At 57.9% G+C, this 25,421-nt stretch overlaps 1 protein-coding gene across 3 annotated transcripts in view; it reads right to left on the reverse strand.

Annotated features, from left to right (window-relative positions):
* Positions 1 to 25,421, reverse strand: part of ITPR1 (inositol 1,4,5-trisphosphate receptor type 1) — a 257,806-nt gene that overhangs the window by 112,973 nt on the left and 119,412 nt on the right. For all 3 annotated transcript variants that reach the window (XM_036266062.1, XM_036266061.1, XM_036266060.1), the window contains 17 exons: positions 24,303 to 24,457; positions 21,833 to 21,932; positions 20,592 to 20,752; positions 20,079 to 20,220; positions 18,191 to 18,349; positions 15,378 to 15,550; positions 13,694 to 13,813; positions 12,406 to 12,600; positions 11,461 to 11,712; positions 10,345 to 10,486; positions 9,491 to 9,644; positions 7,445 to 7,632; positions 4,602 to 4,743; positions 3,955 to 4,009; positions 1,978 to 2,143; positions 1,470 to 1,640; positions 1,016 to 1,081 (listed from right to left, as the gene is read on the reverse strand). In XM_036266062.1, coding sequence (XP_036121955.1) covers positions 1,016 to 1,081; positions 1,470 to 1,640; positions 1,978 to 2,143; positions 3,955 to 4,009; positions 4,602 to 4,743; positions 7,445 to 7,632; positions 9,491 to 9,644; positions 10,345 to 10,486; positions 11,461 to 11,712; positions 12,406 to 12,600; positions 13,694 to 13,813; positions 15,378 to 15,550; positions 18,191 to 18,349; positions 20,079 to 20,220; positions 20,592 to 20,752; positions 21,833 to 21,932; positions 24,303 to 24,457 — 2,541 coding nt within the window. The remainder of the gene's footprint in view (positions 1 to 1,015; positions 1,082 to 1,469; positions 1,641 to 1,977; positions 2,144 to 3,954; positions 4,010 to 4,601; positions 4,744 to 7,444; positions 7,633 to 9,490; positions 9,645 to 10,344; positions 10,487 to 11,460; positions 11,713 to 12,405; positions 12,601 to 13,693; positions 13,814 to 15,377; positions 15,551 to 18,190; positions 18,350 to 20,078; positions 20,221 to 20,591; positions 20,753 to 21,832; positions 21,933 to 24,302; positions 24,458 to 25,421) is intronic.

A 25,421-nucleotide genomic window follows, 5' to 3' on the forward strand; every position in this document is an offset into this window, starting at 1 on the left:
TGTCGCCTGGGTCGGCCAACACCAGAGGTCTGAGCATCGCCCCCCACCCCCCCAGAAGCTGTGAGGGAGGTGGGCACACTGCGGGTGTCTGCCCGTCGAGTCTTCACGCCGTCCATGGCGAGGAGGTTACAATTCCGTGTTTTACCTCGATAAAGCTGGAAACTTATTTATTTATTTTTTTAAGGAAATTAACCTCAGACAACTAGGAAACCTCAGACAACTAGATTACAGGGAGCGGCGGGCAGAGAGGCCAAAGGGGTCACAATACGTTAAAAACCTACAGTGGCCCCGGCCGGTGTGGCTCAGTTGGCTGAGCGCTGCCCTGTGTACCGAAAGGTCACCAGTTCGATTCCCGGTCAGGGCACTTGCCCGGGTGGTGGGCTCGATCCCCAGTGGGGGCCACGCAGGAGGCAGCCCACTGATGTTTCTCTCACCAATGTTTTCTCTCTAGCTCCCTTCCTCTCTCTCTCCAAAAAAAATTAATAAAAAACATATTTAAAAACGAAATGGGGGCAACTCCTCCACCATGTAGTACCCCCGTTGACAGCACCAAACTGACGCTACGTCGACTGAGGACACGTCCTCCCGGAATAAACAGGGGACGATGGCTTCTACCGCAGGTGGGACGGTTTCGCAGAGCACTCCTACACTGGTGGCACCGGTGTCACTGCCGAGGGTGTGGGAAGCCCTTGGTCGGGCACTAGCGCCAGAGCTCCAGCTTGCGTGGAGATTTCTGGAGCCAGCTCGCACTGGTGGACACCGGGCGCCAGGCGCAGAGACAAACCCGAGAGCTGATCAGCGAACCCTTGCTCCACTGCAGACCTGCTGCACAGGTGCACCCGTGGCGGAGCTGGATTCGAACCCAGACCTGGTGCCAGCACCCAAGCCCTTGACCCCCGAGGTCAGCATTCTCCTGCTAGACTTCACACACCCAGAAAAGCTGCTGCCCCCTCGCTGCGCCCACCAGCGGCTGCAGCTCCGCGGGGGCGCAACGGGGAAGGCAGCGGGCACTCACCTCCTTGACCACCCTGTAGTTGTAGCTGCTCGTGCTCTCGCGCTTCTGCGACTTGTTGTTCCCCTCCTAGGACCAAGGTGAGCGTGAGCGAGCTTCCTGCGACGCGGCCTGTCCGCCCGAGGGTCAGCAGCGCGTGCCCTTCCTGTACCCACCCGCACGCCCCTCGGACCGACGTGGCTTTGCTGACGTGGGAGAGGATGCGGCAGGGCTGGACACCAGGCTCCGTCCGCGGACCTGTCATAAACCTGGCCCACGGCCCGCGGACCAGGGTGACCCTGACGAGCAGCTGGGCTACCTGCAGCTTAGTTCCTTGCACAACGGCTATTGCCCCGGCTACGTAAACAAGCTGATCCCACGAGAATAAAGCCCATCCCATGATGGGCATTTTTATCTAAAACCACATGTTTCAAGGAGCCCGTCCACCTCCTCGGGGCATCACCGCAGCTTCACCCACCTCTGCCTTCTTATGCTCGTTTTCTCCAGACGCACCGTCCATGGCCTCGTCGGGGCCCTGCCCTTTGTACACCCAGAGCTCGGACTTCTCCACGATGGATCTCAGCTGGTCCAGGTCCTGTTTGATCTGTTTGTAGTTGTCCACGTCTTGACTGGTAACGAGCAGTTGAACCTGAACGAATGCAATCCATTAGGGGCAACAACAGACCACCCACACGGACGCACACAGACATGCATGCACACGCACACTCATGCATGCACACAACAGATCACATGTATGCACACACGGACACTGACATGCATACGTGGACATGCACATACATGCATGCATGGGCACACATGGACACATACATGCATCACACACACATGGGCATGCACCACAGACACACATGCACACATGGACATGAACACACAATGGACTTAAGCACACACTGATACACATGCACACGCACGCACGGACACACACATGCACAGGTACACATGCACACGTGCAGGGTGCGCAAAGCCACCTGTTTGAAGGCCTGCAGGACCTCCTGCCTCTGACTGAAGTGGCGGAAGAGCAGCTGCAGGGCCCCCGACACCAGGGGCGGGTAGTCGTGCATCGTCAGATGCAGCAAGACTCGGAGGAAGGTCCTGCCGCCGTGGTCGTCCAGGTCCAGCGGCGTGTTCTCCTCACTACGGGAGCACGTGGGAGGGAAAGGGCCAGGTGAACCACGTATGCCCTTCCCACTCCCACGCCTCGTGGGCCCAGACTCCTCCACTGCGTGGATGTGCAACTCTGTGGTCTACCCCATGTGACTCGACTTTAAATCAGCTCCTGAACAAAGTAATTTCGCTTCATCTGCGACTATGTTGTGAGTGTGAGGACGATGAAGGTGTCTCAATGGTGGAATTTCAAACCCACATCCGTGCCTTCCTGCAGTGATGGGAGTAGCTGGGCCACCAGGTCCCCGACTCCCCAGGGAGGCGGCCCCTCCCCGCCCGGTGTGAACCGCACAGGGCTGCTTCTCCCACGCTAGCCAATCGTTTTCACTTGAGATGCTGTAACAGCGCCTGCCCACTCTCTGTGGCGCTCGAGTGCACAGCCCACGGGCGTCTCCTTCCAGATCACGTCCACTGACCACGCTCCTGGGGGTCCAAACACTTTCCCCACATCCTATACGTGTCTTGGCCCAAACCCGCAGCGAGCAGGCCAGGCCTGTGGACCCCACTCCGAGGAAGGGGTGCCGCTGTGAACCACTGCAGCTAGGTGCCCCCCAGACGGGCTCATGGGCACGGTCCGGGTTACTCCACCATCCGTGTTATTTAAATAATCAAACACGAATAAGCACGGCCTGGGCCACAGGGCAGCCACCGCTCAACTGGGCACTGCCACTCATCACTGCCAGCACCAGCGCCCGCGTACAACCACGGGAGTGCCCGAGGCGGGCTGGACCGTGCAGAGGGTGTCCCACTGACCCCGTCTGTGCTACGAGCTCCACCAAGGTGGGGGCTGAGCCACCACAGAGCACGGGACAGGAAGTGCGTCAGGCTGAACCCCAAACCCCGCGCTGCAGGTGAACACCTTCCACGTGTAAGCGATGCTGCTGCTCAACCTCACGGTTTCTGTGCAGCACTGACGTAGACCGTGGGTGGCCCCCAACAACCTGGGCCCTCCCAGCATGTGCCCCGTGCAGGTACCTCCCACAGTACACTGGGCCCCGGGTACCCATGGAGATGGGGGAGAGGGCAGGGAGGAGAGGGAGGCGGAGAGGGAGAGAGAGACCAGCCTTACAAATATCTGCACCAAAGGACCAGAAACGCCAGCCCTAGCCAGCTGCTCCGCAGTCACACAGAGACCCAACAGTGCCCGGCACGAGAACCCCCGGCCCAGCCCCAGGTCACCACAGAATCGTGACAGCCAACAAGGCCGTTTCCGTCTGAGTCCACTGTCTGGAGTGGTTTGTCACAGAGCCACGGGTTGGGAAGCGTGTGGGCGCAGCGTAAGGAGGAGGTGCACCAGGGCTTTTGTTCCCGGCCTCTGGGCACCCCCATCGCGACGTATCTGGGCCTCAGTCATGTGCTAAGTCAACGCAGGGTGATCTGTCAACGGGTTCACACACCGCAGTTGGGGACGACAGAGCAGGGAGTTTGCTGCTGCTGCGTGGACCGTGGAAAGCTCGGGGCTGAACTCTAGCCCCACAGCACAGAAGCACACGGTTTTGCGAACCCCACTCTGGGTTCAGCCCTCTATTTTTCAACCCTATTTCCCACCTTTAAGAAAAACCTCGTGTGTATCTGGGGCTACCTCCTTAAATCATCTGTGGTAGGCAGGACACACACACGCACACGCACACGCCACGCAGATCGCTCTGACCTGAGGACCAGGAATTAGAGCAGAAAACCGAGCCCGAGATGAAGCTTTTCCTAGCACAGCAGAGCGCCAGGCGAGCCGGGCCTCCCAGTCTCTGCACCACCCACAAAGCGGGAACTGAAAATATACTTTCCTTCCTCCAAAGATGCCCTCTGCTTGCTCCTCGATGTGTTCGAAGTCGAGAGCACCTGGGAAGCCGGAGAGGAGAACGTCAGGTGCGGACGGCCGGCGGGCACTGCGGGGCCTCCCCCAGGGGCCTCGGCCCTCCTGCCCGGGGTTAACTTCAGGCTTCCAGAGTCGTCCCCCGCGAGGTGGAGCCAGGCCACCCAGGGTCACACTGTCCCCTGGCTCTGGTGGGCAGGGCCCCCGCTTCTGCCGCGCGACCCTGATGGCACAGGGCCACCTCCTTCAAGGGAGCTGGGGCCTCAGTGGGGTATTCCTGCCGCCACCCCGCCCCTCACCCTTCACCACCCAGTTCCTGGGCAGGGAGCGAACGTTGCTAGTGGACAGTAAGCTTTCTCGGAGTTTTTGGTTGTTCTGCTTTTGTACTTCACATAACCACATAGAGCCCTCACCTGTCCGAGGACCAGGTTCCTCCAGGACGGAGGGAATGAGCCCTGTCCCAGCAGGCTCTGGGCTCCTTCGGTTACTCCCCTGCCCCACAGGAAGAGCCCCAGGGTCTCCTTCGGGAACACGGCCATCCCAGAGCCAGGCCGCTTTACCCCGAGGGCGCCGTGTGGGCCGCGGCCCGGACCCAGGCGCCGCCTAGCGCCCACAGACCTGGCACGCTGCTGGCCCCCTCGTGGCTGCTCCCGGAGGCTGGGGGTGTCTCCGAAGTCTGGGAATTGCTTTCATCGAACTCCCGCTTGAATATGCACAGGAGGCAGGAGATCCTGTAGTCCAACCTCACGTTCAAGATAAACTGGAGATTCAAGCGGAAACGGAGACAGACTGGTTACAGGAGACGCCGCCGTCGCCAAACCACGGCACGCGGCTGGGCCTGCTTCTGCGGCAGCGGTCCTGCAGCACCGAGTGAGCCGGACACAGGCTAGACTTCAGGTCCCTTCAGCCACAGACTCCTGTGGGGCGGCTGGGGGTGCCCGCGGCACCTCAGCTCCCAGCGGGGACGTCAGCATCCCGGCCACCAGCTCAGGGGCGGAGTTACGGTCCCGCCCTCCCCGCTCCACCCCGCTGTCTCAGGTACCGACGCCGCCTCTGGGCCTTGGGAAAGGCGAAGCGAGCTGCTTCCACGTACGAGAATTAACGGGAAGTACGGTTTTACCACTGACAGTGAACTTGGTCGGTGCCTCTACTGCCCACGGAGTCCTCCGAGGAGGATACCAGCCCTCAGGCCCTCCGCTCCCACTCGCTAGGTCCCGCCCCCTGCGCCGACACCCATCACTCTGTCCAGGACGTTACTAGAGCCCAGAGGAAGGTGACCGCCTGGCAACACGTGAGGGCCTTGCTGACACCTCCCCTCCCCTCCCCTCCTGTCCCTGCCTTGTGCGCTCGCCGACCTTCCTCAACCCCGGGCCGGCACCGTTTCAGGGCCGAGATGGCTCCTCGGCTTGTCTCCAAGCTCCGGGTCCGCTGTGCAAACCGGGCTCTGCACAGCACTCAGTGCTTACTGCCAGTCCGGTCACCCCAGTCCGCCCGGGGCCATCGACCCTCCCGCCGCGTCCCATCATGGCCACAGCACTCAGTACTTACTGCCAGTCCTCTCACCCCAGTCCGCCCGGGGCCATCGACCCTCCCGCCGCGTCCCATCATGGCCACACGCTGCGGCCACTCCTCTGCCACTTCTCACGGGTCTCCTCCAGCCACTCACACCGACACCTGCCCTCGTCCTCAGCACCTCCTGCCGTGGCCACTGCGGACCACACTGACCAGAGCCAGCTCCCAAGCGTGCGTCTCTTGGGGCTCCTCCAGCCTGGAAGCTCCCGACGGCTCCCCACAGACCGGCCCCGACAGGTCGGCTCCAGGCTCCCGAGCTCGGCTGTCCACCCTTCCAGCCTCCTCTCTGACGACTTCCTGCAGCTCACTCTCTGCCCTGCCCCAGGGGAAGTGCTCACCCCCTGGGTGCCAGGATGCCCCGCCCCAACCGGCTCCATCCGCCTGAGAACGCGGCCTTGTTTCCAACCACAAACCTGTCAAAGGCTCCCCTGAAATCCCACCCACCCTGTGAGACCGGCTCTGGTCCTTCCCAGGTGGGCTCACAGGACCACCCGGGTCTCGGGGCTCTGCTCCATGTGCGCCCTCCTCACACACACTAGGTGACCACCTCCTCGCCCACACCGCCCGTGCCCAGCAGGCGCCTTCACAGGGCAGAGGGAGCAAGTCTTCCTGAAAGAACGAACCCATCCGCCGACTCTGGCGGGGCGGTGAGCGGCCTCTTGATGGCACAGGTTTCACGAGGCATCACCGCTCACAAACAGCAGTGACGCGGGCGTACCTGGGACGCCCCGGCCGGGTTCTAGGAAGTCCTCTCTGCCTCCGGCCGGGCATGGATTCAACAGGGTTCCGTCCTCGCCTGAGTCACTTTAGTGCCTCAGGTCATTATTTCGGGAGGTCCCGCCAATGCCCTCGAGCCACTGGTGAAACGTGATTTCAGACTCAAAAAACCCCGAAGTCTGTGAACACGTAGAATCACCTGCGGCTGCTCTGGGGCTGGGATGAGGTAGCAGGGGACAAAGAGGAAGGGGGGGGCATCTCTTCACCAGGGAGCTGATGGCTTTGTGAGGAAACAGCTGGAGGAGGAAACAGCTGTTGGGGGGCTGCCTAAGGCCACGTCCTCTGCAGTGACGGGCGCCCCCTTCTGCCACGAAAGGACTGTGCTCCTACGAAGCCCCCTCTTCTAGGCCACGAGCTCTCCGCCTCCGTGACCAACCCCACTCGGAACACTCACCACGATCTCAGCTTGTGTTACAGAGCCTGCCTGTCACCGACCAGCGCCTGCCTGTCACCTCCCCACCCCCATTAATCTTCGCCCACTCCCTCTTGAACCCCATCTGTTCCCTCCTCAGGGTCTTTCCACTCGGCCGCGAGACACCCTTCCTAGATATGCACACAGCAGGTCCCACTCCATCAGGTCTCCGTACTGGAGCGGCCTCCGCTGGCCACGGTCAGAAACGCGCCTGCGCCCCCGCCCCGCGGCACATCCTGACCCTCCTTTACTTGCGCATCTGGCGCTCACCACCATCTAACCAGCCTGCAGTGTGCAAGTCTGTCTACGCCTCTCTCCACGCGTGAGCGCTTTGGAAGCAGGAACTGGACCTGCTTGGCTCCTGCTGGCTCTCTGCGGCCTAAGAGCACTCGGCACAGAGTTGTTCTCCGTGAGTCGTGTTGGATGATGAATCAAGACGGAAGGAAGAGGGAGGCGGGCGGGCACCGCGCACCCAGGAGCGCCAGCGCGTGGATTCGAAGCGGAGGGAAAAGGGAGGGTGAGCGTGGAGGCCAAGATCCGCGGGCGCGGCTGCAGGGACGCGGGCACGTTGGGGAGAGCGGGGAGGAGAGGGGACCAGCTGGTGCCCGAGCGAGAGCAGGGTGTTCACCTCCATTCCCTTCCCGGAGAGCCCCAGCCCCGCAGAGTCCCCCGGGCCCCACCGCCTCCGGCTGACGGCTACCTGGAGTATCTCGATGATCTTCAGTTTGGTGTCCATGACCATGATGTCTTCTTTCTCTGGCTCCGCCCGCTTCACGTTGCCTTCGGGGGCGGCTGCCACGGGGGTTCCGGGCAAAAAGCCCCCTCCCCGGAGCACTACCTGTGTCATCAGCTCCCCGACCCCGTGGATGGATCGCATCACGTTACTGCCTAGAAGACCAGGACAGACCTGGGTCACGACAATGTCCTGGGGCATCAGCTCCCCGACCCCGTGGATGGGTCACATCACGTCACTGCCCAGAGGACCAGGACAGACCTCAGTCACGACAATGCCCTGGGGCATCAGCTCCCTGACCCCGTGGATGGGTCACATCACGTCACTGCCCAGAGGACCAGGACAGACCTGGGTCATGACAATGCCCTGGGGCATCAGCTCCCCGACCCCGTGGATGGGTCACATCACGTCACTGCCCAGAGGACCAGGACAGACCTCGGTCACGACAATGCCCTGCAGAGTGCTCTGGGGTACCTGGCACAGGACATGAGCTCCTTGAGACACGTTATTTAATGTGTTTCTGTTTTGATACATTCTCAGGACCCCACGATGCTGATAAGGTTGATAATGCCCATCAAAAATGAGAGGCTTCTGGCCTGACCAGTGTGGCTCAGTGGATTGAGCATCGTCCCATGGACCAAGAGGTCCCGGTTCAATTCCCAGCCAGGGCTCATGCCCAGGTTGCAGGCTTGATCCCCAAGGGGGGTTGTGCAGGAGGTGGCCGATTGATGTTTCTCTCTCACATCAATGTTTCTATCTCTGTCTCCCTCCTCTCTAAGAAATCAATAATAAAATATATATATATATATATATATATATATATATATATATATATATATATATATATATTTTTTTTAAAGAGAGGCTTCTGGAAGCAGTGGAAACGATGTGGGCTTTGAAATCCCCAAAGGAGCATTTGTGTGCATCAGTGCACCTGCCAAGTCTTCCTGGCCACCTGCTCAGTGCCCGCTGCTGAGTGGACCTGGGGGCACCGGAGCTGACGAGGCACGGAGCTGGCACAGCCCAGCAGCCACCGGGGCCTGAGCACACAGACTAACCGAGGCGCGGTCTTGTCGCTGCAACCTGAGGTTAGCGGAGCTCGACGACGGAGTACGTGGCAGCACGTACGCAGTGACTGAGCACAGGCCCCAACGGGCTGGAGGTACGTAACTCTTCCAGCCCCAGAGGCTACTGAACTATAATCATACCGGGGGGCCTGACATGTACCCACTCTGACCTGTGACAGCAAAAATAATCATACAAGGGCAGACTTTCCCACTCACAGGTTGGAAATAGGGCACCAGACACGCCTGGGATGTATGTAATCATGTACCAACGCCAGCAAGGACCTCCTACTGTGGTCCCTGGCAGGCTGTGTTATTTTAAGAGTGAAGCATTCAGCCCTGGCCAGTCTGGCTCAGCGGTCAGAGCGTCGGCCCATGGACCAAGGAGTCGTGGGTTCGAGTCTGGTCAAGGACATGTACCTCGGTTGTGGTTCATCCCTGGACCAGGTCGGGGTGGTGCGGGAGGCAACCAGTCGATGTTTCTCTCTCTGTCTCTGTCTCTCCCCTGCCCCCCCACCTCCACTCTATCTAAAAGATAAATGGAAAAAATATCCTCGGGTGAGGATAAAACAATAAATAATAATTTTTTTAAAAAAGTGAAACCTTTACATGGTAACTTTCAAATGGCTCAGCAAAATACATAGGGAAACGTATATAAATACAAAGGAAACCCACAGAGAGGCTACTAATGCTTGACTTAAGTCGTGGGGACGGGACCCCAGGCAAGGCCGCGCGGACAGGACGGGACCCCGGCAAGGCCGCGCGGACAGGACGGGACCCCAGGCAAGGCCGCGCGGACAGGACGAGACCACAGCAAGGCTGCGCGGACAGGACGAGACCACAGCAAGGCTGCGTGGACAGGACGGGACCCCGGCAAGGCCGCTCGGACAGGACAGGACCCCGGAAGGCCACCCCGAGTGCCCCGTCACACCGTGCCCGCCGTGCCCACCTTTGTTCTCTTCCCCCTTCGCCATCTTGCTGATGGGGAAGATCGTGGTCACGTGCACGCAGTCCAGTATGGCCAGCAGGATTTTGGTCAACCGTAGAAGGTCCGAGAAGTTGTAGAAACCAAAGTATATGAGATTCCTAGCTAAATTTACAACCTGTCGTACAGAGAGGGAGAGAGACAGAGATGGCATTAAGTCAGTGCTACCCAGTCACACTTGATATCGAGTCGTTCATCAAGGGCCGACTCCAAGCTCACTCTCGATGAGAGGCGACATGCTGTTTCGTTCCAGATCAAATTTCATTTTGTGTCGTAAGGAGAAGATACAAGAAATGAAACCGGCCAAGCCACCGACCTCTGATGACTAGTCAATACAAGGCCGACTAATCACTTGGTCTGGGCGGCTTCCCCGGTACCCAGGGCGGGCCACCTGCTCCCCGGCAAGGACACAGGGCACCAACCACGATGCTCGCGCGCACCACTCCTCAAAAGGAGAAGCATCTCAGACACACTTGGACTCCGAGGTAATAAGGGTTTACGTCGTCCTCCGATGACTTCTGCGCGACAGACCCCAAGCACAGTCTGTCCCTGGCTTGTCGCGTTTGCTGTGGTGACACAGTCACAAACCTTCCGTCACCCCTCACCACGCCCGTCACCCTGCGCATCTCCTAAGACCACAACTGCACTCCGCCAGCGGCTGGCATCAGCTCCGATTTATTCTGGGCCAAAACTGGGGGGGGGGGCCCTTTTCTTTACAAAACCCGAGGATCAGGATAGAAGTCTACACTGCTTCCCCTTCCGCCCACAGAAAGGCCAGCGAAAGGGGCCGGACACGCAGGTCCCTTCCCACGAGTTACCTCAAACGTGAGCTTGTTTTTCTCCTTATCAGAGAAAGGGAACCTCTGACAAACCACGTCCCTCAAATACTCCTCCACGAACTCCATGGTCTGAGCGAACCGCTCCTTGATCTCGTCCTTGGAGGCCCCGCTGCTGTCGTAGCTGGAGGGGAAGGATGGGGACCCGGTCTCGGCCTCTAGCAGGGAGGCCGCCTGCCCAGCCCCGAGTCCAGCAGATGCCCCTCCCCCACGCTGCCCACTCCTGTCGTCCCTGCTTCGTTCTCTCAGCACCTGGCACCCCGGCCGATTCCCCAGTCACGGCTCGTTCATCAGCTGCCTGTCCCCCTCGCACACAGTGTCCTGGTTTGCGCTGACCTCGGCACTCAGTGGACACACACATTTGTGCAACAAAAGAGATAAACAAGATAAAAAATATAACCGTGTCACCCTTCTACATCTTTGGCCCGGCCGGTGTGGCTCAGGGGTTGAGCGTGGACCCTGCACCAAGAGGTCGCCGGTTTGATTCCTGGTCAGGACACATGCTCAGGTTGTGGGCCCGATCCCCAGTGCGGGGCGTGCAGGAGGCGGCCAATCGATGTTCTCTCATCGATGTTTCTCTCTCTCCCTCTCCCTCCCTCTCTCTCTCTAAAATCAATAAAGAAAAAAAAATTAAGAAAAATAAAAAAAAGAGCCCTGGTCGGTTTGGCTCAGCTGTTAGAGTGTCGGCCTGCGGTCCTGAGAGACCAGGGTTCGGTTCCCGCTAAGGGCGCGTACCTTGGTTGCAGTTTGTCCCCGGCCCTGGTTGTGTCATGCAGGTGGCAGCCACTCGATGTGTCCCTTTCACGTCGATGTCTCTCTCTCTCTCTCTCTCTCTCTCTCTCTCCCCCCCCTCTCACTCTATCTGAACAAAAAATGGAAAAATGTCCTTGGGTGAGGATAAAAAAATAAAAAAAAACTTAAAAAAAAAAAGAAGGAAAAATAAAAAAAAAAATCATCTTTGCCATCCCTTTGATGTTCAGCTTAACAGAAACAACTTCGTCTGCTGTGTGAGGTTGACTGGACGTGGTCTGTCCCACGGCACAGCGTGAGGAGGAGGGTTACGGTCTCAACCGGGACGAGGCGCGAGGGGCCGCTCACTCGTCAATGGCGATCTCAGACGGGATCTCCGACCAGAGGCGGGCGTATTTCACGGGGGTGACCTGCTCCTGGGGGTCCCGGTCCACGTGCATGTGAAGCATGAGGCGGCAGAAGGAGGCCCGCAGGTCGAAGGGCAGGTTCTCGTCGGACATGCAGCGCAGGATGAGGTCCACGTCCAGCTGGCCGGAGATCTCGTTGATGGCCAGGTACTGGCGGTCCAGACACATCCGGGCAAAGAGGTTCAGCTGGTACCTGGCGCACAGGAAACGACACACTCAGGCTCGCGCCCCGAAATCCGAGGACGGTGAGGGGAACACACAGCGGGACAGGCCAGGTGGCCCTGGGTTTCACGGCAGGGACACGTGACCGTCTGGACCCACCCATCAACACCCCTAAACCGCTTTTGTACGTCAAAGTCCGGCTTTCGCACCGCGCAGAGGAAGGAACAGGTCAAGCCAGGCCAGCAGCCACGCGTGCCCACCCAGCTCTTACGTGTTTGTGTGGGTCGGTACAGAAACAGACGTGTGTGCAGAGACACAGATGAAACGTGTACACACACAGTGTCCAGCTCTCTCTGCTAAGGTTCTACGAGGTTGTCACCATTTGTCCCTATTTTGCAGATACAGAAACCAGGGCTTAGAAAGATCAGTAACTTGACCAAAGTCCAAAAGCTAAGGAGTGGAGAGGTCGGGATTTGAACTCAGGCAGCGGGCCTGTCTCTACACGCCAGGCTGTTCACGGAGGGCCTGCCCTGCTGATGTGACACCCGTCCCGCTTCTGACCTGGCCCCACCCGGACGCCAGTTCACGGTCGAAGTGACCTCACACTAAACGTCTCGGATGTGCGTCCGTCTCTTTGCTGGACAGTCAGAGGACACTTGCCAATACGTACAAGCAAGCAACGCCTGGCTCGGTGCCACCCCCGGGCCCGCGGCCGCGCCCTCACCGGTAGTAGCTGAGCACGTCGCGGTCCTCCTTCTGCCCTTCCTTCGCGTCCTGCGCCAGCTCCCGGACGCTCTTGCTGCGAATCTCTTTGCTGCTGTCCCTCCAGAACAGCCACACCTCCTCCTCGTCCTCTCCGGCCTCCAGGGCGTTCTCTCCGGAGGAAACCCCTTCGAACTCAAAGCGAGACAGGACCAGCCTGGGGGAGGAAACGCACTGGCTTTGGACGCCTGGCGGATCCGACCAGCGGCAGCCAGGCCTCGCACGGAGCTCGGCTTGAGCGTGACGCAGACAGAGAGCACTTGGCGTCTCCCGGGGCAGAACCTCAACGGGGCCGAGCGTGAGCGTCTTCACGTACTTCCACCCAGCGGTTCTCAACCAGTGACTTGGCCATGCCAGAGACCTTCCACTGGTCCTGACGGAGTGGGAGGAGGTGCCCTGGCTTGGTGGGTGGGAGCCAGGGAGGCTGCTGCCTCCCCACAGCACACGGGACGACGCCCACGACCCTCACTCTGACTCAAATGTGAGGATGCCGAGGCCGCCGAGCCCCGCGTCAGCCCAGACCCCCGATTAGGTCACGCACGAGACGACAGAAAACCACTAGTTTAGGACATCGTGTGCTTTTTGCATTTTTTAAAAGGCACTGTCCATACGATGCCTACACATCTCAGGAAAACTGTCCCCGTCCTGAAAACGAATCACGGCCGACAACCAAAACGTCTGTGGACCAGTGATCATCGAAAAACGTCTTTCCAACACGGATTTGTGTCTACACTGAATTACCACCTCCTTAAAAATTTAAAGTTGATGATTTTACTTAGAGAACTTCCAACTCTTAAGATGAAGCCCTGTGTTCAGTGCCCCCAAGCGAGCCACACACTTTTGCTTTTGTTTTTCTTTTAATCCTCACCCGAGGATATTCTTCTATTTATCTCAGGTAGAGTTGGAGGGAGGGAGGGGGAGAGAAACATTGACGTGAGAGGGACACATCGACTGGTTGCCTCCCACATGACCCCAACCAGGGCCGGGACGAACCGCAACAGAGGTACGTGCTCTTGAGCAGCATCGAACCTGCGACTCTTTGGTCTGCGGGCCAACGCTCTAACCGCTGGGCCAAACCGGCCAGGGCAAGCTTGCATACTTTTAAACCAGCGACACCGTGTGGACAGGAGGCCTCGCCAAAGCGAACTCGGGTCCCTGACCAAGGCCTCTGCAGAAGGACAGGGAGCCTGCAGGAACCAGGGCTGGGTTCTGGCCCCGCCTCCCTCCGTCTGGGAGCCCCGCCCACTCACTTGGTCTCGATCAGGATGTCCCCATTGGTGGGATTCAGCACCGCTTTGCATATCAGCTCCTGGGTCACGGGGATCGACTTGTTCATGGACACACACAGGTCAGACAGGTAATCTAAGAACCTGCCGAGGAAGACAAAACAAACCAAACGCATCTGTACAGAGTGAGGTTGGGCTCTCGGGGCTACTCTCCTCCACTGGGCAGACCCAACGGGCCCGTGTCCGAAAACGTGACTTTTTAGGTTTTGGTGCCAGGGTCGTATGCCGCCAGAAGCCTGGTCACCAGACGACGGAGGGGAAGAAGTGTCGCCCAGAGCGTTGGGGCTCTGACGCCCAGTGTGATCCGTGTTAGCTGTGCCCTAATAGGTACCGTTATTTGGGGGAAAGCATTTAACCTCTTTGCAGCCCATTTTTCTCATGTGCAGAAAAGTATAACATATAACCTCAGAGGTTGTTTGAGGATTACATGAGATAATTCATGTAATGTGCCGACTCGGCTCACCCCCTGGCAGGTGAGAACGCTCCCTAAATGTGACAGTGACGGGTGGGAGGAGCCATTTTCCAACAGCACGATCAGGTCTGCAGGTGACCGTGGACACCCACGCTGTAAACGAGGAGGAGGAGTGTGGGGGGCACGTCCGTGTGGGGGGCAGGAGGGGTCCACACAGATGATCATGCACACTAGCACACTCAGGCCAAGAAGCTTGCAAAAGACTCACCAATAAGTTTTGGGGAGGGTGCTCTGACTGATAATCGGGGTGCTAAAGAGTGAATGACAGCTGCCATTTGACCCAGTGATCCCACTTCTAGGAATATACCCTAAGAATCCTAAACACCAATCAGAAAGAATATATGTACCCCCATGTTCATAGCAGCACTATTTACCATAGCTAAGATCTGGAAACAGCCCAAGTGTCCATCAGTAGACAAATGGATAAAAAAGCTGTGGTACATATACACAATGGAGTACTATGCAGCTGTAAGAAAGAAAGATCTCTTATCCTTTGAGATGACATGGAGGGACCTGGAGAGTATTATGCTAAGCGAAACAAGCCAAGCAGAGAAAGACAAATATCATATGATCTCACTTATTTGTGGAATATAATGAACAAAAGAAACTGATGAACAAAACAGACCCAGGGTACAGACTGGCAAACTCTCAAAAGAGGGGGTGGCGGCGGGGGGATAAACCAAAGAACTTATATACATGTATGTGTAATAAATGGACATAGACAACAAATCTGGGGACGGGGCGGTACGGGGGGGATTGGGAGGAGGGTGTCTAGGGGGGAAAAGAAGAAACATCTGTAATAAAAATAAATTAATAAAAATAATTTTTAAAAAAAGAGTGAATGACAGGCCACAGTCACGGTCATTCCTGTGCACTGACTCAGGCCAGGTACCCCAGGCACCATCCTCACTGAATTTTCACAGCTACCCAGTTAGCAGAAGAGGAAACTCAAGCTCAGGGTGAAAGCCAAGGTCACCCAGCTGGCAGATGTGAGAGCTAGGATCCGCCAGCCTCCTCCCAGTACTACGTTCTCCCCAGACTCCCCCAGGTCCCTCTGCACACCTGCCCGGTCGAAGCAGGTGGACCCTGGGCAGAGAAACTCCAGGGAGGCAGCAAGCGCAGGACTGTGCGGGCAGCTCAGACCCAGACACCTGTGCCGGTGGACCCGAGCCTCACCTGGGCTCCCTGTTCTTGCGCACCAGGCTGACGAAGGTGTCGATCTCCGCCGCGGTGATGTGTTTCTCCAGCAGCTTCCGGTTGTTGTGGAGCAGGGCGGTGATGGTGTCTTCCGCCAGCACGTCATAGCCGATCTGCTTCTGCATGAAGCCGAACTGCTTGGCTATGTACTCCTGGGAGGGAGAGAAGGCAGGTCGGCCTGGGGCACGGGGAAGCGGAAAACAGGGAGCGGGCAGCATCCCAGTGGGAACCCCTGCTCCTTCCCTTCCCACGACTCTCCCCAGGGAGCCCACCCCCTCAGCCTGGCTTCACTCAACCTGCCCCCAAACGTAACTCAGCAAAACGCCCGGATTTGCAGACGGGCCTTTTGTTAGGTGCACAGCACATCTTAAGGTCATGGGTTATTTTCAGCTCTGGTTTCATTCCTAATTCAAAAGGGCCGGATGGTGCTCTCTGAGCTGAGGGAGATGCAGGGCTTAAGGACAAAGGTGCCTCACTCTGTCTTCTTCATGCGGGGTGGAACAGGTTTTAATTTGATCTTTAAAAGTTATCATTATTATTGACTGATTTTAGAGACAGAGGAGAGAGAGACTGATGTGTTGTTGCATTTATGCACGATTCATCGGTTGACGCCTGCACGTGCCCTGACCGGGAATTGAACTCACAACCTTGACGACCGGGGCTATGCTATGACCCATGGAGCAAGCCGGCCAGAGGGAAAACACGTTTTTGTTTTTGTTTTCTCATCCTCACCCGAGGACATTTTTGCATTTATCTTCAGATAGACCAGGAGGAGAGAGGGGGAAGAGAGAGAGAGATAAATATCGATGTGAGAGAGACACATCGACTGGCTGCCACCCACACGACTCCAACTGGGGCCGGGGACAAACTGCAACTGAGGTACGTGCCCTTAGCGGGAACCGAACCCGGGTCTCTCTGGACCACAGGCCGACGCTCTAACCGCTGAGCCACACCTGCCAGGGCTGACAACACATTTTTAAAGTCGATGAGGAATGCCTCTCCGGGGCTCGGACATCACATTCCATAGAAATAACTGTGAACCCAAGGAAGCCTCAGACATACTCCTGCCCCAGACAGACTGGGCTTGCTCAAACCCAAGGGCTGCCCTTCTCACATTAATCTCAAACCCCAGAAAGTGCTCAGGATGAACACGGGGGCCGGGGGCCGCTTCTCAGCCCACACTGCATACGGACACGGGTTTGGGAGCTGACCAGCCGTTGGGATGCACTACGGCCGTGTGGCACCGCCCCTCACACAACCAGGCAAAGGCATCGGGCAGCAAGGGGTGGGTCAGTGTCCTCGGGGACGAGCACCCGAGTCTGAGGCTCCCCCCGGGACGGGGGAGCCAGAGCAGAACAGCCCCCCGCACCGCACGGCCAGGCGTGGCAGCCATCTCGGGAGGTGGTCCGAAGAGCCCCGCGCCCAGAAGCCACCTGCCCAGGCCACTGACCGCACCCCCGGGCGCACAAACATCGACACGACCTTTATGATGACAAAGCAGAGAACCCGAACCACAGAGAAGCTCAAATTTAAGGCCAGACAGACACAGGGCAGCCGGAGGCTTAAAAACAAAAGCCTCTGTAACACGGCGCACGGGCTGGAGCCTAAGCCGTCACAGCATCGCCCTGCAGCGGTGTCCCCCGTGTCCCCCAATCCTGCTCCCACACTCTCAGTTGCCTGGGCCCAACCATGATCCAAAAGCATCAAACGGAAAATTGCAGAAATAAAGAACGCCTGTTTCCAGTTGTGCGCCACGCTGAGCGGCGGGTGAGATCTTGCCCCGTCCAGCTCAGCTCTACCCAGGACGTGGTCATCCCGTGGCGCCCCTGTGGCCCCGTGTCTCCCACTGTGTGTGCCCCCCCCCCCCAGCCATCCAGCAGCCTCCTTGGTTGTCAGATCGGTTATCAGACAGGGGCTGTTACAGAGTTGGTGTACAGATACTGTCGTAACTGTTTATATTACTCTCCGTCATCTCTTACTGCGCCTGATTTAGAAGTTAAACTTCACCACAGGTCTTCACGTGTAGGAAAAAACAGTATGTAAGGGTTCGGTACTCTCTGAGGATCCAGACACCCACCGGGGGTCTCAGAACATGACCCTGTGGATAAGGGGGACAGCTGTACTCTTTGTGGTGCAGGGTGTCCCCACCTCAGCAACCCTGATTTTCCGGGTCAGGTCATTCTTTCTTGTGGGGGCGTCCTGTGCACTGACTGTTCAACAGAACCCTTGGCCTCGACCCACACGAGACGCCAGCAGCACCCCGAGGTTATGACATCAATAGTCCCCAGACAGTGCGCAGCGGCCCCTGGGGAACCGCTAACCGTGGTGACATGGTGTCAGGTGTCCCTCGAACTGCGAGTTGTGCAGAAGCCCAAAGAGCTGAGAATGTGTTTGCTGGGGAGGAGGCTTTACCCAGCAGTCATGGTGCGGGCACGGCCTTCGAACGTCACAGACGGAGCCAGAACCAAACTAAGGAGAAGGCACCAGCGGAGGTGGAGGCGGCGGGAGAGGCAGGAAAGCGGGGTTTCCCGTCTGCAGGACCCACACTCGGAGCCGCGCTCCCACGCCCTAGGGGACCCGCCATCAGAAAGGAAGCCAGTGTCAGAAAGGGCATCTCCCTGCAGGTGGCCTCCGGGTTCCTTCCCAGGGACTCAGGACTAGTTTTCCCAGACTTGCAACACTGTTTCCTTTCTAAGAGCAAACTCAACAACGAGCTCTTCTCTAGCCACTGGATAAAGGCCCAGGAAACGTGGGCCTGCGGAGCCCCCTCCCCCACCGCGGCCGGCCCCCACCTGGTTCTTCCGGTAGTCCTGCTGCGAGTGTCGGAGGACGCGGTAGCAGAGCCGGCAGATGTGTCGGAAGGGGGCATGTCGCTGGTCCCCCAGCTCCTCCAGCCGCAGCATGGGGCCGTCCCCACAGTCTGTGAACGGGGCCTGCAGCAACTTGAAGATCTGTTTGCGAAAGGAAAGCGAAAAACCCGTCATAGACTGGTGTCTGCCGGCTCACCCTCCGTGTGGAACACAGAACCCCGAAGCTAGCTGGCTGACACGGGGACGTCTGTCCACACGGCCACAACCTGAACCCCGTGCGGGCTCCATCCACCGCGCCTGGGCGCCGCCGGAAGCAGGGCCCCGGAGCACCGGACGTGTGGTGCTCGGAGCAGTGGCTACTAGTGCCGACTGGAGTCGGGAGGGTCCGGCTGAGCTCACAGGCCACGGTGAAGGTAACCTTCGGTTTTCTCATCAGCGATAGAAGGATAAACCCAGCCCACAGGGCGTTAGAAGGACACGCGCAGACAGTGACAGTCAGCTGCATCAGGCCTGCTCGGGGACCGCGGCGGCCACTGAATCAGACCGTCCCGGCCCCTCTCGGAACTGCAGTGGAAGTGAGCGAGGCCGTGAAGCCAGGGTGTGCCGTGGGGGCGGCCCGTGGGGGCGGCCCGTGGGCACCCGTCCCCCCGGACTGGAACGTGGTGCAGTGCCAACCAGTACGTTTCGTCCGGCGCAGACCCGGAGAGAAGCTTCTCCAGTCCCAGAGCCTGGGGGACGGTGGGGCTGACTACCCACGTTTCCCTTTCGGCTTTAGTGGCCAGGACGTTCCAAGCGAGCTCGGGGCCCGGTCCCCAAGCTGAGAACTATGGCACGCATGTCACGCACGCGGCTGCCCCCAGACTCGACTTCACCCCGTTCACTCACGTTTACACCAGACGACACCAGTGTAATGCACCACTGTGCTCGACAGCAGGGTTTGGGTGATTTACGGGGCCCCTCAGGCAACACGGTTTCTAGTGCTTGACGCGACTGAGGCCATCTTAAGAAGCCAGTGCTCTCAGTGACCGCCAGTTCACCCCGGGGCGGGCCCGGGTCACCTCACACAGCAAAGGGGCCACCACCCTCCTCGTTCGATACAGCTCGCTCTTTTCTCTAGTCCTCACTCGAGAACAGTTTTCTATTTATCTTCAGATAGGGAGGGAGGGAGGGAGGGAGAGAGAAACATCGATGTAAGAGGGACACATCGACTGGTTGCCTCCTGCACGACCCCGACCAGGGCCGGGTACAACCCGCAACTGAGGTACGTGCCCTTGACCAGACTCGAACCCGTGACTCACTGGTCTGCAGGCCGATGCTCTAACCGCGGAGCCACATTGGCCAGGACCAATGCAGTTCTTAACAAGCATGTGTCCCGGGAGGCTGCGCGCGCCACCCCCCACCCTTCGGGGCACAGATCCACCTCTCGCTGCCGCTCTGTCCGTCGTCCCCTCGGGAAACTGTTCAACTCAGGAGTCGTCGGCCTCTTTCCTCCTGACCCTTTAGACCAGTGGTTTCAACCCTCCTGATGCCCGACCCTTGCACACAGCTCCTCATGGGTGACCCCCAACCATAACATTATTTTCGTTGCTACTTCGTAACTGCAGTTTTGCTACTGTTACGTCTTAGGCGACCCCGGTGAAAGGGTCGCGAACCCCAGGTTGAGAACGGCTGTCCTAGAGAGTGGCTCCAGGAGCTGACAGGCCTGAGTGTGTCCCCACACGCTGTACTTCCCACGCACCCCTGCTGTGAGCTTAAAGCTTGTCTGAAAAGTAAAGTCTATTTGTGGACAAACGTCGAGTGAGCAGGCTTTCCAGGTGGAAACACCCCGCCCCTCTTGGACCAGGGGTCCCGCCGGCCGCAGGTCGCCCACCTGCTTGAGGATATTCTGCTCCCGCATGAGCTTCTGCCGCTCTCGGTTGGGCTTGGAGAAGACGACTTCCAGCACGTCCTGGCCGGAGTTCGTCCCGCCGGTGACGAAGTAGACCAAGTCCTCCAGCAGCTTGGTGACGGACCTGAGGGGCAGAGAGGGGAGGCTCAGTGGCCAACGGCGGGCCGCGTCGTGGCCAGCGAGGCCAGTGAGCAATCGGCACAATACAGACGACACATCAGTGTCCACGGAAGAATCTCCACCTTCCCCACTACTACCAGCCACCAGATTTATCTCCCAGGAGCCTCAACCCCCGACGGAGCCGGATCTTCACAAGGTCAGAGACTGTCGCGCAGGTCAGTGCAAAGGAAACCGTTTCCTGAAAACCACGGGCGGATGCAGCCCCAGAGGCTAAGACCCGCTGTCCCACGCGTGGCTGTTCACGCTCCCTTGCAAGGGGCCCGACGGGTCCACCCGGCTGAGGAGCAGCGGGTCTGTGCCTCGGGGGGGCCTCACCTCCTTTCATTCTGCGTGATGGTGCCCTTCTCCAGCTTCCCCGCTATGGAGCCCAGCACCTTGCTGGCGTCGTTGGCAAAGTCCAGGTCCCGGACCTCGGCGGGGGACACCGGTACGATGGCAAATGCCTCCTTATCCTCCTTCACGGGAGAGGTGCCGATCTGGAACACAGGGCGGGGTCTGTGGGCAGCCCGTGGGCGCACGGTGGCCCCAACACGGATGCATGGGGCACGGCCATCCACAAAGCTGGGTGCTATGCTGCAGATAAAATCGACTAGACAGGCAAACATCTAGAGCAAACGACCCACATCGCTGTTACCTCTGGGGACTGGTGGTGTGGGGACAGAGGCAGCGAATGGGGCACCCCCATCACTGACAGCTCCATTGTTACTGGGACCACGTACAACTCGTGAGCCAATACATGTTCATAAACACACAGGAGAAGCAACCGTGCAAGATGGTATTTTTTTTTTTTAATTTTTAAATTTTTTCTTTATTGGTTTGGAGAGAAAGGAAGGGGGAGGGAGAAAGAAACATCAATGAGAGAGAACATGGACTGGCCGCCTCCAGCATGCCCCCTACTGGATATTGAACCCACAACCTGGGCATGTGCCCTGACCGGGAATTGAACCAGCGACCTCTTGGTGCAGGATCAACGCTCAACCACTGAGCCACACTGGCCGGGCCAGATAGTAAGTCTTGCCTCTAAATCACAGTGTTGCTGGGCTGGACACTGTACCATTCTCTCAACTTTTCTATATGCCTGAAAATGTTCATTAACATAGAAGAAAAAATTCCAGTAACCTCCCAATCACCACAAGAGAAAAAAAAACAAACCGTGTGAGAGTATCATTCCGTTTTCAAAAGCAAAGCCCCGTGTTTGTGTACTGACGCTCTGTGGGTCTGGGGCAGGCCGGGAAGGAGAGGCAGGCTTCGGGGGACATGACAGGGTGGGAGGACCTTCCAAGAGACACACCTGTACGTGTAAGCACCCAGAAATGAAGAAACCATAGGGTTGGGGAAGACCAACTAGTGTCTGATGAACCTCAAGGCACAAGCAAAGCGCCATTCAGACCGACCGAAACCCAGTCGCTCAGCCCTAAGGGCGGAGCCTTGGAAGAAAGAAAAAGGTCTTGGTTATTTGAGAAGCCCTGGGCTTTGGCGAGTCCCCTCGGAGAGAATGTCTGCATCGCAGTCAAGTTGTCCACGGCCTGCCGAGCTCCACCCCGCCCGGGACTTACTTTCAGCATCACGGGCTTCTCTTCCTCCTTGTCGATGGGGATGTTGGTGCTGTGAACCCAGGTATTAGTACACAGGTGTCTAAGCCGGACGTAGGAGTTTCTAGAGGGAAGATACAAAGGATTTGGGGGCAGGTTATTTAGGTTCTCTAGCCACTGGCCTAGAATGTATTCTGTCGAAATAAAAAAGGGTGTCTACTTAAGATATAAACTTAAGATATAAACTTAAGAGCGAATGACGCCGGCCCGGGACACATTGATACGGTCACAACGGCAAGTCATTCGTAGTGACCCTGAGCTTATTGTGACAAGGCTGCGATTCTAAATGAGATTAAAGCCCACGAATGACTATCTCAGCACCCCTCACAAGGGGGCATGAGGAAGGGGAAGGTGCTGATGGACCTCAGTGCTCAGCATCAGAGATGACAAAGCGATAACTGAAACTCCCCGTGGAGCGACAAAGCAATTCCCGGGAGAACCTGAGTACATACTGAAGAATCTCGTGGTAGAGAAAGGCTTCTGAGGCGTGAGACAAAACACAAGATGCCTAAATTTTAAAAGTTAAAGACCGGCAAAACATCACGGACAAAGATCTGAACAGATATTTCTGCACAGACAGTACCCTAATGGTGCAGAAGATGAGCCCACCATGAGCCACTAGAGAAACGCAAACCAACAATAACAAGTGCTGGAGAGGATGTGGGGGAACTGCTGGACCCCACACCCAGCTGGCGGGGATGGGAAGCATGCTGATCCATTCCTCGAGGTCAGAGGTTAGGCATTCCACTCCAAGGTACGGACCCAAGAGGGATAAAACATGTGTCGACACGCCCTGGCCGGTTTGGCTCAGCGGCTAGAGCGTCGGCCTGCGGACCAGAGAGTCCTGAGTTTGGTTTCCGCTAGGGGCACTTACCAAAAAAATAAAAAATAAATAAAGAAGACATGTATCGACACAAAAATGGGTACACACACATTCACCGCAGCTCTGCTCATAACAGCCAAACGCACTGCAGCACCCAATCAACACCCGCGGGTGAGCGGCTGAGATAAACCAACACAGTACAGCCATGTAACGGAATGTCTCTCGGCAGTGACATGAAGCCCGACACCTGCAACGTGGACGTGCCTTAAAACAAAGTGAAAGAAGTGCGTCACGACAGCCCACGTGACACGACTCGGTTTCTAGGAACCGTCAGAACAGCCAGCTCAGCAGAGGCCGGAAGCAGACCCCTGCACGGCTGGGTGGAGCCTGGGAACCGAGAGCCACGGCTAAGGGACAGTGCCCCTCGGCGGGGATGGACCTGTTCGCAAGTCGGTCGTCTGCTCAGCTCGGCCGATCTACTAAAAACCAATCAACGGAGCCCTTCGGGCAGGTGCGTGACACGGCACAGAAATTACGTCTCAGTAACTCTGTCGTTTAAAACCAGCAGCAAGTCTGACGCAGGCAGGTCTGACGCAGAGCTGTGCAGACTTGGGGTTCTGCGAGAGCATCTCCAACTCTGCCCGTAGTCTCCAGGGGCGAACAACCCGGGATCAGTTCCCTGAACGACAAAGGCCTTCTGCCCTGCAAGGTCCTTCCACGTGGACGCCGCCCACAGCTCACGCCGAGGGGCAGGAACAGGAGCCACCGCTGGGCTCAGCTGAGCGGCACCGAGTCGTGTGCACACAGACCCGAGACGGGCCGCACGGGAGACGGACAGATGCCGGTGACATCCACACAGTGGACACCGCGGTGAGAGCCAGTGCCGCCCGGACAACCCTATTTGGCTTCAGTATTTAAGATCTTGGGCTCTGTGACGGGACTTGCTGCCCTGTGACAAGTTGCTTAAACTGTCTGAACCTCCGTTTCTTGTCTGTAAAATGGGGTGAACAGTGATACCTCTCCTGGGGGCTTTAGTGAAGAGGGAATTACAGAACACAGGGGAGGTGCTCCACTGGACAGGGACGGTCAGCACTCAGGGAACATTGGCGTTACTCGGAGAGGGCCGCCGGCTTCACGAAGCGGAGCCTTGTCCAAGTCACGGTCCAGTTATTATCCCCTCAAAATGCATTCTTGTGCAACAGAACGGAGAGTTGCCTTTGATAAAATAACCAAAGCACGCGGGTCTGACTTCTAAATTCTTGCAATAAAATTTCCTTTGCACTCAGTGACTTTCAAATGTTCCTTTTCCTAGAACCTCACCAGGAGACCTCTCGGCTGTGGGACGAGGGAGAGAGGAAAGGAAAGCGAAGTCTGAGCTCCTGGCCTTCAGGTTCGGCTTGTCCACCTCAGTAGAGTGCTTCTCATCTCCCACTGAGAACTCGCCACTGATGCGCCAAAAAAAATAAGACTCATAATCAGACGCCACTCCAACGGGCGTCAGAACAAACCCTTCACCGACCCCTGTACAAAATCTTCAAGAAAGATCCGAGACTCCGGCCAGGCCACAGACCTCAGGCCTGACTCTCGGGTTCAGGCCCATTCGACTCTTACCTGGGGACCAGGCTGTCGCCTCCACGGAGGGTGGTGGGGTCCAGCTCAAAGATGGAAGAGATGTCATTGCCTTCGGGCACGGACACCAGCGAGTACACCATCTTCTCCTGCGCATTCCGCAACCTGCTTCGAGAGGCGTCCTGGTCGGGGTCCACCTGCGGGAAGGCTGCCGAGTCAGGACACCGCCGGCCAGGCCCGTCACCCAGCAGCAGCGCAGGCCACAGGAGCGGGGCAGGACCCGGCCAACGGCACTGGCGGGAGAGAACTGGCCACCGCACCTAGAACAGCGCCCTCTCCCTTCTCGGTCGTAACAGAAATGTTTAGGCAGTGGGGTGACGGCCGTCGCTGTCCGTGGGCAGAGTGCCGCAGGGGACCCGGACCCCGCAGAGCCGCGTGCGGCCTCTGGGCAGAGGGGGAGCGGTCTGAGAAACGTGTCCTGTGGATTCGGTCATGGGCCGTGGGGTGAACCACAGAGCAACTGCCTCATGGTAACAGGACGCAGCTACCTCCCCAGAGGAAACTAAAACAGAGAAACCCAGACCCGCGTGACCATAAGCACGGTTCCAGGACGGCCAAGAAAAATACCAAGAAGTCAGGCCAGCCCGAATGCAAATGTCCATCGTTCATTGCCAGGGCCGCCCCACGACAGAGCGGGCAAGGGCCTCCGGCTGCGTTAGGGTCTGGCCGGGACTGAAAAACACCTCCAGTGACCGATGAACAGTGCCAAAAGCATCCCTGGAAAACTAGAATCACAGTCTGGGCCCCAGAGCCCGTCTGCCTACAAAGGCTGAAGCCCAGCACCTGCTCCGAGAGCCTACAAGAGGCGCTCTTGGCGCCGTGACGTCACGTGGGCTCGTCTGTCACATCCAGGTCACCCTGGCAGGGGGACATCCACCCGCACGTGCTGGGAATCTGTCCGGCCCTAACTTGCTTTGCTCAGACTGACACGGCCTGCTCTCCGGGTGGGGGTGGAGAAGGGAGGTGCCGTCCAACAGGCAGAGGGAGCCCGGAGAACCGGGCCCCGGGGCCTGACTCAGGGCTGCAGGCCACAGTCGGCCTTATCTGCTCATCTGCAGCCCCAACTTGTCTGCAAAAAATAGAGAAAGAGAAACTGCTTCT

Source organism: Molossus molossus, unplaced genomic scaffold, assembly GCF_014108415.1.
Source record: "Molossus molossus isolate mMolMol1 unplaced genomic scaffold, mMolMol1.p scaffold_m16_p_18, whole genome shotgun sequence".
Lineage (NCBI taxonomy): Eukaryota > Metazoa > Chordata > Mammalia > Chiroptera > Molossidae > Molossus > Molossus molossus.